Genomic DNA, 15,360 nt, shown 5'->3' with positions numbered 1-15,360 from the left:
ATGGAATTCAGTATATTGCAATCCCTCAGTCTATTTTCTAATCATCTGCTTAACAGAAAAAAGTAAGTACATAATGTCTTTTTACTGGAGTTCAGCACTCAGAATAGGGTAAGTCTATGTGTTTGTGTAAAGGTTCATTTAATTTTTGCCTTTTGAATTGGCAACCCTGATAATATTACATTTGCATGATGGTTAGGAAATGATTCCAAAGAGTGGCCAACATTAGAAGTTAAAGGAAAAAAGGCGAAAGTAAGAATGCTAAACAAAGCTATCTATATTCTTGTAGATGTTTTAAATAGTATCTTGTAAATGTTTTAAATAGTTATCTGACCCCAATACCATCAACTCCTTCAATAAGGGATCATTCAATGAGAGTCTCGGTTGCAACTCCACCAGCAGTCATTTTTTTTCCTATCGTCTATTCGACTGTGGAAGTCTACCAAATAATATTAATGCCAACTATTTAAGATTATCAAGACCAGTTTTAGACAGTTTCAGGAAGAAGAAGAAATAGGTTTGAATATTTTTAAGCACATTTCCTATCTGAACTAGCATGCCATAATAAAATAATAAGCATATTTCTATAGCGCCTTTCGCCGAAAGTTTAGTTAATTTTTTGAAGAATCTAATTTTTGTACAAATCACCTGTCAGATGTATAAGTCGAGTGGGTTAATGTCTAAAGTACCTTCTTACTCAAGGGCCAGGGTTTAAGATCATTGTCGTCCATCTAATCAGTGACGAAGCTTAACATCTTTGACGTTGTTTCACTATGAGACTATACTGCTGAGACACTCACTGGTGCACAAATTGAGAGATAGTTTTTTTCCATGTAAATCATCTCTTCATTATGTACTGACTTAGTTTTTAGATTTCATTATACCATACTTCATAAACATTTTAGTGTATCTTTTGTAGTGGGATTATTTGCATGTGTCAGGATGGGACTTTTAGAATGTCAAAACAGGCACATGGGTGGGTTGCTTGTGGAATCTTCTGTCCATTTTGTCTTACTTTTTCTTTGGCACTTTTAACTTCATATCTACACCTTTTCCTCTATGACTATCGTCTTCCTTTTTACTGGTCGTTGGAGTGCTAGTATAAAGTGTTGCAAACGATGTAAAGCTCCTAAAAACAAACAATACAACATCCAAATGTGAAGTTCATACCCAGGCTGTTTGCAGTCCAGGTACCCATATTTGGTTGTGGCTATTGGAATCTGTCAAACAGATGGCAAATCAACGTTGTTACCTCTGGCTGGGGTCTTTTGACCTCCCATGGTGGGCTGGAAATCACTTGCTGTGTCTTCTTTCGCCCTTTATCTATCTTTGTCTTGGAATGAGATTACTTTGTTTGTCATGACCCTGGCCAGAGTCCTTGGCTGAGAGGGAAACAAGTCAAATAAAGTGTATTAGTTTTTGGAGATGATGTTTTTTTCCTTGTAAATCATCTCTCTGTCATGTGATGTAATTTTTTGTTTCTGTTTTGAATATCATCTTTTGTAAGCATTTTAGTGTATTTCTCTTTGAGTGGGATCCTCTGTGTCTGGACGAAACGTTTAGGTGATATCGAACTATGTGCACTGATAGTGTTCCCTTTTTGAACCATTTCCCGTAGTCTTATTTATTCATATGTTTTAAAAAAATGTTAATTGTTTTTACTACCCCATTATCTGTCTTTTTACTGGCCCTGAAATAACCTAAATATGTCATAATTGCTATAAAACCCTTGAAAATAATGTGGTGTCACATGACTTGCCAACTAGTATGAAACTATGGAAATATGTTCAAAATATAAAAACATGGGAAAGTTTACAAGACTATGAAAAAAAAAAAAGGAAAAGAAATTGCAGTAAAATAAATATGGCCGATTTAAGAACAAATCCAAAAACTATTATATTGAAATTAAAAACAGCATTGTTAGTAATAGGATGTTCTGATCAGCACAAGCGGGTCACTCCTGGAACTAGTTCTATTCTTGATTTGAATGTTATTACTTGTAAAATTGCTAAGAACAACAGAAATGCCTTTTTTAAAATCAAGTTTTATCAAATTTTCATTAAAGTGCTAAGCATCAAGTTGTTATTTGTTTGTTTGTTTTTTTTTTTTCATTTTTTTTTTCATACCCGTCTGGCTCAATTTGAAAGAACTTGTAAATTTGTATTTCTGATCTTCTTCTTCTTCAAGTTCCATTCCTGTCCCAGGCTTTGGAGGCTTCTTGAATTATATCTCTCCACAGATTTCTGTCTCTGGCTGATTCTGTTGAAATCAAGCCAAATCGACAATACCTCTCGTCATTTCTGTCCTTCAACTCAATGACAACCTTGTTGATTTCATTTATTTCCCACCCACAGATTGTCAGTGCCAAAGATTTCCTCACTTTCCCCTCCCCCACTAAATTGGTACAGATGGGTCCACACTGCGGTGAAGCTCTCTTGAAAGAATTTGGGGTGATTTTTCTTTGTTTTTGTTTTTTAGTTTATTAATTGCTCATACTCATATTCTATTCATTAAAGTTTTTTCTGCATTTGAATAATGTTAAACCTGTCCAGAGGAATCAATTGACGTCATTATAACAAAAGAACAGACGGCTTAAAAGTTTACTGATTAAATATCTTACAGATAAAAAATAAATGGAGGAAATTTATTAGAGTGTCACAGTGTACAGACCATGCCGCCTTTAAGCAAGCTGTCATTTGGCACATTTCGGATTCAAACACACTAATTGTCTCTTAGAGAATTTTTGCTGTATAAATAAACTACACACCTAAAAGCATGATAACTCCGGCTTCAGGCACACTTTGATAAAAGACCATTTCTTATTCTGATTGTTTATTATTGTTATCCATTCCCTTTGAACAAATGTGTCATCATAGCTGTGAGTGTGAGAGAGAGATGGAAAGAAGACGAGTGAGGGATAGAGAAAAAAGCAGATGCATATGCTCATATACAAACACACTCGCACACTAATCACAGGCACACAAGAGACATGGAAAGTGTTACATACAATTATGCCTGCAATTGCAATCAAAGCACAATTACTGAATTATTTTCACCAAAATACGACAAACCCTCCTCAACACCTACATTCTCTGCTATGACAAATTACTTCGTGTTTTTCAAATGGAGTGTTTTTATTCCATTTTTAACAGATTAGTTATTATGATAAAAATAAAATAATAGAAAAAAGAACTAACTAAACTAAACAAAAACTAATACTACAACGGTTAATGATGGAGCAACATTGCGTGGTTTTGTGCGATCATAACTAAACAAAGGAAATTACTTGAAATTTAACTCATGGAAATTTTTGGATTATATCTACTTCGAACTCATGCACGTTTCAGCACAAAGCATGCCTTAGCCTTCTCCCAATGACCATGCTTAGTAGTTGTATTAATACACACCTGCCATTCACTCGTACAGATTTGATGGATGCATAGAGATTTTTTGTGAGGTCAAATTTGGTCAACTTCTGATCTTTTGCTGCATTTTCAGATTTTAAATTAAATATTGATTAGTAAAAAATTTTGTCAAAATGTGATTATTTACCCCAGAAATGGACATATGTTCAAATTGAACCACACTACATCAATTTTAAAGCATTTTTTTACAGAGATAATTAGTATGAAATAGGGTTATAACTGGGTTGCATTGTACCAGGTAATCACACGCTCTGTCCACTTAATTACTATATAACAGTTGTCTTGAGATTTATCTTTTTAAATGTTTTGATTACACTAACGATACTAAATAATGATAAGAATTATGGCAATAACGATTATGATTGTAACTTTATTAACTGATTCATTAATATCATTTTAAATGTTAGCAGTATATTTTCAAAATTAAAAATTTTGTTGATTATTACTATTACATTTATTTCAGGGTGACAAAAAGAATATTGAGCAAGTCACTCAGGCTATTTTCAAGGTAAGGATAATCTATTGTCCGATTTGCATGCGTCTGACTGATAAAGTTTTCAATGAACGTTCGTTCCATTTCAACTAACTATAATTCATACTGCCTTTCTTTCTTACTGTTCTTTTGTTTTCATTCCATTTTGTGAACTATATTGTACATAAAATGTTTATTCAATGACCTGATTTACATTAGTTCCTGAGTCACCCCGACCCTACATCCATCTGGAGAATTTATGGACTAACATTTTTCTAATTGTAGAACCCAATAAAATCGATTCACCATTTCTTTGCCCAGGATCAAATGAGCTTTAATCTATATGGTCTTGTGGTATGACACTCGCTTTTGGAAGGTCCTGGGTTTGAGTTTGAACATCGCTCGGGGTATAGTTTAGTCATTGGAAAGGGCTCTTTACCAACATCCTCTCACCGTACTCATGTGTAAAATGAGGACCTGGCTGTTAAACAGCATTGTCTCTGTCTGAAAAAAATTGTAATATCTCCTAACAGGTGTCATGTCTTCTTTATACATGTTACATGTTGCTGTTGGTCAGCGCTTAAGCGCTTTGAGCACATTAAGTGAAAGCTCATGCTTTTTGAAAAAATTTTTTTTGAATTTTTGAACTGGGGGTGTTCTGACCTCCCAAGTTGGGCAAAAAGTTCTCTTTTTCTGTGTCTTCTACTATATAGCTTAGAGGGAGACAGTCAACTATATAGTACCTTTTTTTTTTTTCTATGTACTATTATAATTTTCAGTTTTGGATATATTGTTCTCTGTAAACATTTGGGGATCCATTGCCTGTGCCTTGATGGGACATAATTTTGGTAAAATCAAAATAGGCTGGGATTGTCGTGGAATCTTCTGTTTATATTCGAACTAGTCACCTTTGTATAAATTTTTACTTGGTGCTTTTAACCCTCCCCTTACCAACCATAAGTAAATCGTCACATTCGTTACGATTCAATCAACAGCTTTATCATTCTGATTTCTTTTACATCACAAAATTTTACGAAAATCTGTTAATTATGGCTATAAAAACTTGACACTGTGATGTAGGACACATTTTGCTGAACAATGTTATGTATAGAATATACTTGTTGATTTTCTGTTTGATTAAGAAAAATCCATTTTTAAGTTGGCTGGGTGTGAATAGGTCGAAATAGAAGGAGAACAACTGGAAAATGTTACAAATTTCATTTACCTTGGAGCACAAATAGAAGCCAATGGAAAATCGGCACCAGATATCAGGAGAAGACTTGCAATTGCAAGCAACAAACTAAACAAAATGATGGCAATCTGGAAGAGCGAGGAAGTCAGACTGAAAATGAAGATCCTAACATCCTGTATTTTTCCTACTGCAATATATGGATGCGAGACATGGTCTATAACCAAAGAATCAGAAAAGAGAATAACCGCCTTTGAAATGAAATGCTATAGAAAAATCTTACGCATCCCGTGGACAAACAAAGAAAGCAATGCAAACATCATGAAAACACTAGGACTAAAAAAGTCCCTGCTAATGAGTAAGTTAAAAAAGCTGAAACTCAATTACTTTGGGCACCTGAAAAGACACGACACACTAGAGAGAGATGTACTGGAGGGCATGGCGGAGGGCAAAAGAGGCAGAGGAAGACCATAAAGAAGATGGCAACAGGATATACAGGAATGGCTCAACAACGGCGTGACGGAATGTGGCAGATGGGCACAAGACAGAGACTTCTTCCGAAGGACTGTGTGGGAGGCTACGTCCAAGTGATATGCCACAGAGAGAGAGAGAGAGAGGGTGTGAATATTTGGTGATAATTCTGAAAGTGGCTATTTAGGAGAGAGTTAACTTCAGATCTACAATTTTCCCTCAATCATCTTTCTTTTTACTGGTCCTGAAATGACCTACAAGTGTCCATCACGCTGTATTAAGCCCATAGGAAAATACATTTTAACGTCTTACCATCCATGTTTATTTAAATGATCTATGATAAATAAAAAGTACATACAATGTACTTTTTTGTTTGTCATAGATCATTTAAATGAATATACATGCTAAGTCACATAGGCAACGTTTGCCTTATACGGTTGATGGAATAGACTCGTGATATTATAATGATAACATACAGCTATGTGGCCCTGTGGTATGACACTCACCTTTAGACTGAAATTTCAAAGGTTCGAGTCCCACTCTGAGAAGCGCATTGTTGAGTCCTTGAAAGATAATCTTCACTCGCCATACTCAGGTGTAAAATGAGTACCTGGCAGTTAAATGTTATCTCTCTTTGAAATTTTTTTTGACATTATGTATCATGTGTCTAATCTCTTCCTGCATGTTAACTGTTGCTGATGATTAGGTGCCCCATGTAAGGCGCTTTGAGCATGTTAAGTGGATATTGCGCTTTAAAAATGCTTAGTTATTTATTAGTTATAATTTTCATTCTTTTTCAGGCTGCCATTGTAGTGAACAAGGAGGATGAAGCCAAGAATAGGGCTTGTCAGTGTGCAGGTTAGTTTTAAATTATGGATCGGGGTGCCAATCAGCAAATTGTATCGGCTACTTGGGTCCAGATAGTTCAGTAATAATAGCAGAGTTATCGGTCCTGAATACATTCTATGTTTTTAGGGTTTTTTGGGGGGAAGGGGTGTGTTTGGGGGGTCAGATAGCTGTGTTGACCAGATGTGATTGGGTAGAGTGGTATATTAGATCTGGCAGAAAGTACTTTGTCATAGACTGTTTCCTATCCAGATGGCAGTAAGTGATTATTATTGTCTGTTAACCCTGAAAGGGCTGACCCTCCTCAAATTTTCCTTCCTCATGTGGTTGACATAAGGTAGCAATGACTATGAAAAATGTTTTTTTCTCTTTTTGAGGAAAATTTTTGTCTGAAATCAAAGCCCTATCTCCACTGAGTAAAAATGTTTTTGAATTTTGAAAATCCATTCATAAATAAACAAGTTATGCAGTTTCAAAGGTGGCATTTATTTGGATGACCCGCAAAGAGGAAAAAAACGCGAAAATATGGGACGCTTTTTCGGCATTTTTTTTCGACCTTTGGTTGTATCTTGCGTAATAGGTGGATTATAAGACTGAAACTTGGCAATTTTATGGCAAATTTGATAGAGAATATGATGAAAACATTAGAAGAGTTCTAACTTATATAATTTTAGAGCTGGATGGTATATAACACACACACACACACACACAGAGAGAGAGAGAGAGAAATAAGTATAACACACACTCACAGAAATATATTAAGAAATGAGTATATAACACACACACAGAGGGGGAGAGAGAGAGAGAGAGAGAGAGAGAGAGAGAGAGAGAGAGAGAGAGAGAGAGAGAGAGAGAGAGAGAGGGGGGAGGGAGATTGCGTACATAAACGAAAGAAATATAGAAGGAAAAGAGAAATTGGACAAGGGGACAAAGGTTACTGATGGAACGTGACTTGGAACACAATAATTAAACCCATGCTGAGATTGTAGATCATATTGCAATCGAAAACTTTTAACATTATAATTTCTTAAATTCTTGTAAATTAAACAGTCAAATTATCAGCTGTTTATTGAACCCAAACGCAATGGCAGACGATAAACACCCCTCTGCCAGTGAGACCGACCGCGCAGACATTTTGACTAGTCATGAACTTTAAAACGAGGTCAACCAATCAGAAAGCGCTTTGCCACGACCCGCTCAGCTGCTGTTTGGTGCCAAATCATTTTGAACTTGTGATTCGGGCTGTAGTGGGGCAAAATGGCTTTGTCTTTTACGAATGAAGAGCAAATTAGGATGGTGTTTTGTAAAATACGAGGAAAGTACTCGTCATATTCATATGAAATTTTACAACCAAAAAGAAGAAATGTTCATGTATTACCTTGTCAGCGACAAAACCTACACGCCCGGTAGTTTTAGAAATATTTTACTTCAAAGAGTAAAAATCTAGTTTTAACGGTCTTCTGGTAATCGCACGAGTTTTGTCGCTTGACATAATCTAAAATGACCTTTTTTCTAACTGTGTGCCAACTTTCAGTCATATTCATCGATAAACAGCGTCGTAATTAATTTTTAAAAATAGAAACGGCTTCGTCCCATATTTTGTCGCGAATTTGGGCACTTCATGCGTGAAAAAGAGGCCCAAAGATTTGTGCGGGATAGTCATTGCTACATAAGGGGAATAATTCTGATTTACCAATGGACCAGTTTAAGAAAAATAGGTACAATTGCTGCGTCAATATTAGAACTACTCTAGTTATAGAAGAAACGAAGAATTTGCAGTTGATAACTGTATAACCCGGTTAAGTACTGAATAAGAGTGTACCATGCCAAACAACGTTTAGTCAACTATGGGTGATCCCGTTTTTATGAATTAATTTCTGTTCAAAATTCACAGCAATAGCTAGCTTTTCCGCTCTTCTCTACTTTACTTTATGTAATCAAGTAATCATTGTCATTTTAGCTTAGCGTGTTGATTTATTTTGGGTTTTTTTTTTTCTCAGATGATTTACTGGAAAGTGTTTTCCATACAGTTCCCAATGCTGACATCCTGGTCATTAATGCTCTCCTGGTACTAATGGGACTCATCAAGGCAAGACAATTTTTCCATTATATAATGTCAACAGAAAGAAAACAATACATGGGACTTGTTTATAGAAAGAGAAATCAATCTGCATCAGGTTTGCTAAGAGATCTCCACTGGCTTCCTGTTGAGAAACATATAGAATATAAGATCTGTACTATTGTTATTAAATCACTGTACTCTGATTGTCCTGGATACATAAATGGCATGCTTAAATTTTACGTCCCAGCCAGAAGTCTGAGATCAAAGTCTGATAATCGCATTCTTGTGAAGCCAAAAATGACTTGCGAAATTGGTTTTTGAATATTCAGCAGCCCTTATCTGGAACTCCCTCCCAAGATATATCAGAGACAGTAATGATGCAGATTACTTTTAAAAACATCTTAAAATAAAACGTTTCTGTTTTATATGTAACACTGTAGAATTATATTACTTTGTTTCATATTGCATGTTTGAGTGAAAATTGTCACGGTGCTGTTAAGCGCTTTGAGCTTGTTGAGATACAGGGTATGGCGCTGTATGAAAACCACATATTATTATTATTATTATGAATAAAGATGAGAGGATGGTGTTGTTAAGGGGATCCACAGGTCCTGTCCTCCTCACATTTTGAGATTCAGAAGAAGAAAGAAAACGAAAATCTTTTTTTTGTGTGATTCCTGTGTAAAAGTATCTGTAGAATTCATTTTCTTAGGTTTCAAAACTCAAAAAGGTGTCTAAAGCTCCTAAAATTACCCTTGATTAAGGTAAGGGTAAGTTCAGATATGAATAAAATGAAATATGTTTTTTCGCTTTTCTCAAAATGACATTTTTTACTAACTTTTCTCACTATTTTAAGTAGATCTCAAAAGGTAACTGCCAGAATTTGCTGTAGTTTTGCCACGTTGTTCAATAGATGTAAATTTATCACCTTGCCTTACAAGGAGATTTTTAAATTAGCTGTGTTAGTTTTTGAGTTAGGACATTTTTCTCTGTAATCTCTAAATCCAGAGACCTCGATAAAGCCTTATAATGGGACACTTTGAGGCTGAATATGTAAAAGTATGATAAAGAAACTCAAAATCGGCTTCTGTACGGTGTGAGTGGATGTCCTTAGGAGTTATCATGCCAAATATCAGACCATAAAGTAGAATATGTTTTGAGATCTACTCAAAATAAAGTAATCTGTTAAACGCCAAGTCAGCATTTTAACCATGTCACCACCTGATGAAAAAACATGAAATTTTTTTTTTTGGAAGGTTCATAGTATCTAATTTTAAGCAATTAACTATATTTATGTATATAAACAAGCAACAAAGATATAAATATTGCATTTTGTAGTATACCAAAGTTTCAAAGTTTATTCAATCTTAGGCTTTCGCCAATAAATCATACTAATACTATTTAATGACAACGTACATGAAAGTGGAAAAAAAATGGTAAATGGAACCAAAAAATAAACTGATACCATTAATAACCTCAAAAATACAACAACTGTAATACTTACAATAACAACAATAATAATAATAATAATAATAATAATAATAATAATAATAATAATACCATGGCAATCCCCCTTAAGGCTAATAATACTGCATTCATACTGCGACATAGTCTTCTTTACACACTTACATGCACAAACCATAATTCTTAGCCCTCCATTTCATATTCCAGGGTGAGGACAAGAACCAGAAGGCCCCTAACTCCATCGCCGGTCCACTTTTGGTCTTAGAACATGCAGCCAGACAATCCTACTTTCCCTCTGTATCTAGGCAGATTCTCCTCTGCTTTCTCAGCAAGTATGTCATTGCTCGTTTGCTTTGCTAATATTATTTGTTTTTCCTTTTTTTCTCTCTTGTTTTCTTGTCATCTCTTCTCTGGATTTCTTTCTTTTTTTTTTTTGGGGGGGGGGGGGGGGGGGGGGGGGGGGGGCTGTGTCCAACATCCAATGTTTCAAAACATTGCCAATGTGATTTGGACTTTTGTTTTTTTTTTTTCTTTTGTTATACTTTGGCTTTATATAAAAATCCTCAGTTTTTAATGAAAATCCTGTTTGTTTGTTTAATTGTCTAATGTTGATTTACTCGCATTATGGGTTGGCAGCTTTGTAATATAAATATAATTAATTTAAAAGTTTCTTCCTGTTTATGTCATACCTTTAATTACTCCACATTTGATACAAAATAGCTAAAAAATATATATATATATTATCAATTGTAAGAATTTACTTTATAGGGAATGAGATTAGCGGAGGAGTAGTGTCCCTTGATTGGAAGTCACGAGCGGAAAAGTTATTAGAGAGAACGTCATGTTGGTTGTGCGGCATGAGACACTTCACCGAAAGCGAGGACGAGAGAGACGCATGCGCAAAACCATTTTGACGTTCTCTCTCTAAGGTGACGTCCAATCAAGGGACGCTACTCTTCCGCTAATCTCATTCCCTATAAGTAATAAATTAATTTCATGAATTCATAGGACGTTCTTATTTTCTTTTGTTTACATAAATAATTTAAAAAATAAAAATATCAATGGCTTTGGTCACAAATTGTTAAACTCCACAAATATATTGTTTATAGTTTAAGGCTATGAGTGTTGTTCATTATATATCATTTTCTATCCATCTTTCTTATTATGTCACATAAGCCCCCTATTGCTCTCTTTCTTTTGCATTAAGCAAAATTGAGAAGTTATTAAAACTAGGTATGGCAAACCCTCTTATCGAGTCATGGCTTTATTGGCAAACCGAGAATTTTAACTCAAATCGTCTCTCTCTTTTTCTCATTTTCAGTCCGTCAAATAAAACGTTTTTGGTATCAAATTAAATCTCAAATCTTCATCTTTAAAAAAACGTTCATGCTTTTTTCATATGATTTGCCGTTATTTCATGGCTTTGAGTTGAAGAAGAGGAGTAAACTTCGATTTTGGAACCGGCGCTCCGCTACTCGATCACCGTAACTGACGGTTGTCTTTTCTCTCCGCTCGGCTGGTCGCGTCAGCGCTATTAATAGTAACGTCAATGGCTGCATCCGAAAGAAAATTGAACAAGCTTTCATTCGATACCAGATTCGCATTTTTATGATTTTTTTCAAAGGTTGAAGTTTCATGTTAAAAACTTTAAATTGATAAAAAAATTGAGAAAAATTTGAAAATTTGGACGATTCTGGTATCAAAAGAAAGTTTAAAATCTCAGCTTTAAAATGATGTATACGAAAGCAAGATTAATAGCTTTGCGTTCACCAGCCAACTGAAAACGAAACTACAACTACAACATTTGCCGTATTCACTTCACTCATATGCCGGCTCAGGCAAGGGGCACAATCGCTGATATTTCGTAACTTTGCGTTGAAATTGACAATTTTGGCTTTGTCAGCTACTTTAGGGGCAAATTATTTCTATTTTACTTAGAGTTGAGCTCAGAAAAAAAATACACATATTGTTTATAAAAAGATGTGTATTGTTAGAAAGTTACAGAGGTCTGGTTTGAATATTTATGAAAATACGGCATTTTGAAAACGGACAAAAGGTTGCTTTCAAAGAAGGACAAATTTTGGCGATTTTCTACAAATTTCGAAATAACATATCTTTTTTAATTTTTAACCAATTTTAATAATTTTTATACCATTTTAATCAGGAAAAAAAGTTCTACCTGTTGAATGCAACTTAAAGACAACAATTATATAATCTAAATTTGGGTTTTCCGTACCTATTAAAACTGATATTGATGCTTTAGAAATGTTCACTGTTACAATTAATGTTTTTAGGAGGTTACTGCACAAAAGTGACAGTTTGTGATTGTTTTATAAGTAATAAATTAACCTGAAGAATTTTCTCTCTTTTTATTTTTTCTATTCTTTTTCAGACCACACCCTGTTTTAGACAAATCATCAGAGGCAACACACAAGATATTACAAACTCTCTATTCGTTTTAAATGGGTTTTGTGTAAGATTTAATTGGTATGCGTGTATGACTGAGTACCTACATGTATGATTTTATGAGAGTGTATGCAGGCTTGCCAACCAGTATGATTTTGCCAACCAGTATGATTTCTCATATTTTAATACGCTTTGAGGTCCAAAATATGATAATATAGGAATGTTTACTAAAATGTGATAAATACAAAAAGTCATGAGTTTGTAACAGAATGGGAGGGAAACAAATAAAAGTAGAAGAGTTGAAGGTTAGTTTAAATATCGTCTTCACCTAGATGAGAATTTGAATAGCCAGCTAGATGATTGTCATTGGAATTGCAAGATTTTCCTACCCTCTTCCAGCTTGATAAGTCTCCATGAATTCAGCAAATGTTAGATTTGAAATTTCGGATGGTGGTACATGTTGCGTGTTGAAAATTTGATTTATTTTTTTTTGGGGGGGGAGGGGGGGGGGGGGGGGGAAAGGAGAAAATTAGAATAGATATTGGGGAAAAATATGATTAATTTCAAATGGTCGAGGTTGGTTGACAAGTCTGGTGTGTGTGTATGACTGATTATCTTCATAAAAAGACTTGTCATTGAAGCTGATATGTGCTATTGTTACTACTATCATCTGGTGTCATTTTCCTTGTGTACTCTTTGCTGTTTAGGATCGTGGATTGCTACGGGATGTGTGTTTCTGGGATCCAACATCCATTCTTTTTTGCTTACTTCTTGGGTGCTTGGCCTCTTGAATCAGTGATCTTTGGTCTGCCTAATCTTCTTTTTCCCTAAGGTACAGTACTCGCTGGATATTCTCAAGTCGAATTCCAGCACACTGCATGCAATACCGCATGCTAGAGTTGGGTGACCAAATTTTATCTACACGATAATGATAGGTCATTACCTCCCATAAGCATCGTATTTCGGCACACTTGGATTCTGGCATGCTTTTTGGCTTCTCCTGAGTGTGTACTAGAATCCAGTGATGTATGTAAAGTTACACAAGCAAATGATAATGATACTCATTCTTGCTATACTGGAAATGCAGGCAAATAAAAAAAAATAAAATAATACCGTTTCTTTTTCAATTTATTTTACTTGTTATGAAAAGTTATGTAGATATCAGTGTGTGAAGATGCCAAAATTCTCTCCATTATCTAAATCATATGAAACAATCCAGCACTAGTGCATAATACTGGATGGGGTTCCTGACCTCCCATAGTGGGCAGGGAGGCACTTTGTCTTCTATCCTCCAAAATCCGTTTTCCAACATGCTTTCTATCTTTGTCTTGAGATGAGATTACTTGACTTTGTCCTGGCTCTGGCCGGATACCCTAGCTGGGAGGGAAACAGTCAAATGTAGAGCTGAAGTTTTGAGAGATGATATTTGTTGTCTTGTAAATAATCTTAAAAACAAAGTGCATAACAATTTGGTCCCCAATTATATTTGCAAATCTTTATTTTTCCCCAGGGAAAAAAAACAACTTTAGTGAAATTCTCACATGCAACTCCCAATCAGTCAGTTTTTTAAAGAGTCATACAAAAATGTGTACTTTACGCTATCTGTAATTTTTTATTTAAGTCAGTGACATTTACAAGGCACCTGTATCATTCATTCTCGTCTATTTTTCCTTCCAAGAGAAGTTCTAAATAAACAATCTAGCTGCCACATTGTTGATGATGGCTGCATCTTACAAATGAACCCCTGACTTACTGGTTAAGCCATCCATTTCGGGCAGACTAAGATTTCGGTCAAAAGTCTAAATTTATACTTAGGTCTCGAGTCATTGTCTCACCTTTCAAAATTACACACAACATTCAGGAGGCCAAATCATAATCTGTGTTCAATCCTTTCTTTTTTAATATGATGTAAGTTATGGAAAATAATAATAATACTCTTATAAAGCGCACAGTATCCTCTAACATGAGGGTCTTGGCGCTTATTTATTATAATGAGATTTTATGTTGTTGTAAAGGGTCAAGAGCTTAATGACTAAGGATACTGTGTGCTATGAATCTTACTTATTTGATAATTAATTTTTTTTCCTTATTATTGTTTGTACGCACATGGTTTCCTCAAATTCTTTATTCATGTCCCCGGAGTTTGAGGAAACCTGCTTGAGTTTATTATTATTATTATTATTTCCTTCTTGTAGGGTGCATGCTGTCCTCTAGCTCTACCACATGTGCTTGGAAAAACCATTCAGAGGAAAATAATTTTTCCTTCAGAGCCATACATTCAATGAAGCCTGAGTTTATCCTGGTTTTATAGTGTTAAAATAGGATAGGACACGTGCTTTCTGCAAGATCCTAACAGACCTACCTATAGAATCACTCAACCGGAAATTTAGTTATATCAGGGTTTACTATCCCCTTTTCCTCCTTTTTACTGGCGCTGATATAACCTAAAAGTAAAAAACACCATGAACTCCTTTAAGGGGGTACTGTCACAATAAGGACAATTTTATTAAGTTCTATCAAAAATGATCTTTTCAATGCTTTTTCTGCAGTATTATGTGTGTCCAAGCATATTTCTAAAGACTTTTTGGAATAATTTCCACTATCGGTGTGTATGAGGTGGCATTTTAGGGGTACCCCGCCCCGAAAACTTCAGATTTTGGGAACAACTTTTCTCAAAAAGTGTCTATTCAATTTCACTGAAACTTGCTATGTAGGTGTCTTTAATACTGCTCTACATTATGTCAGAGGGATTTTTCTATTCTTATCCTAGTAAAGATTTTATAGCATCCGGAAGTCTTCAATCCGTAAAACTGTGAAAATTTTTCCTTTTTCGCAGTTTTTACCCTCTTTGGACCCCCATATCTAAAAATATAATGCTTATATTGCCAAAAGCCTCTGACATAATGTAGCCACACTATAAACACACAAGTGTGTGAAAGGAAAAAGAAATTGAATAGACAGTTTTTGAGAAATCTTGTTCCCTGCTATCCCACCCCCTAAGAAAATGACATTTTGAGAAAATGGGAAA

General features: G+C 35.0%; 1 protein-coding gene across 1 annotated transcript; it reads left to right on the top strand.

Annotated features, from left to right (window-relative positions):
- On the top strand, positions 1–13,442 carry LOC144971766 (ran GTPase-activating protein 1-like). Its single transcript, XM_078912839.1, has 7 exons — positions 1–62; positions 2,237–2,447; positions 3,886–3,930; positions 6,355–6,412; positions 8,401–8,489; positions 10,134–10,258; positions 12,319–13,442. The coding sequence occupies exons 1-7, from the start codon at positions 1–3 to the stop codon at positions 12,386–12,388; spliced, it is 660 nt and encodes a 219-aa protein (XP_078768965.1). The 3' UTR covers positions 12,389–13,442.
- The last annotated feature ends 1,918 nt before the right edge of the window (positions 13,443–15,360 follow it).

This window comes from Berghia stephanieae, chromosome 4, assembly GCF_034508935.2.
Source record: "Berghia stephanieae isolate SIO BIC M18660-M18661 chromosome 4, UCSD_Bste_1.3, whole genome shotgun sequence".
Classification (NCBI taxonomy): domain Eukaryota; kingdom Metazoa; phylum Mollusca; class Gastropoda; order Nudibranchia; family Aeolidiidae; genus Berghia; species Berghia stephanieae.
The sequence above is the reverse complement of the archived record's forward strand: the minus strand, read 5'-3'. Positions and strand labels throughout refer to the sequence as shown.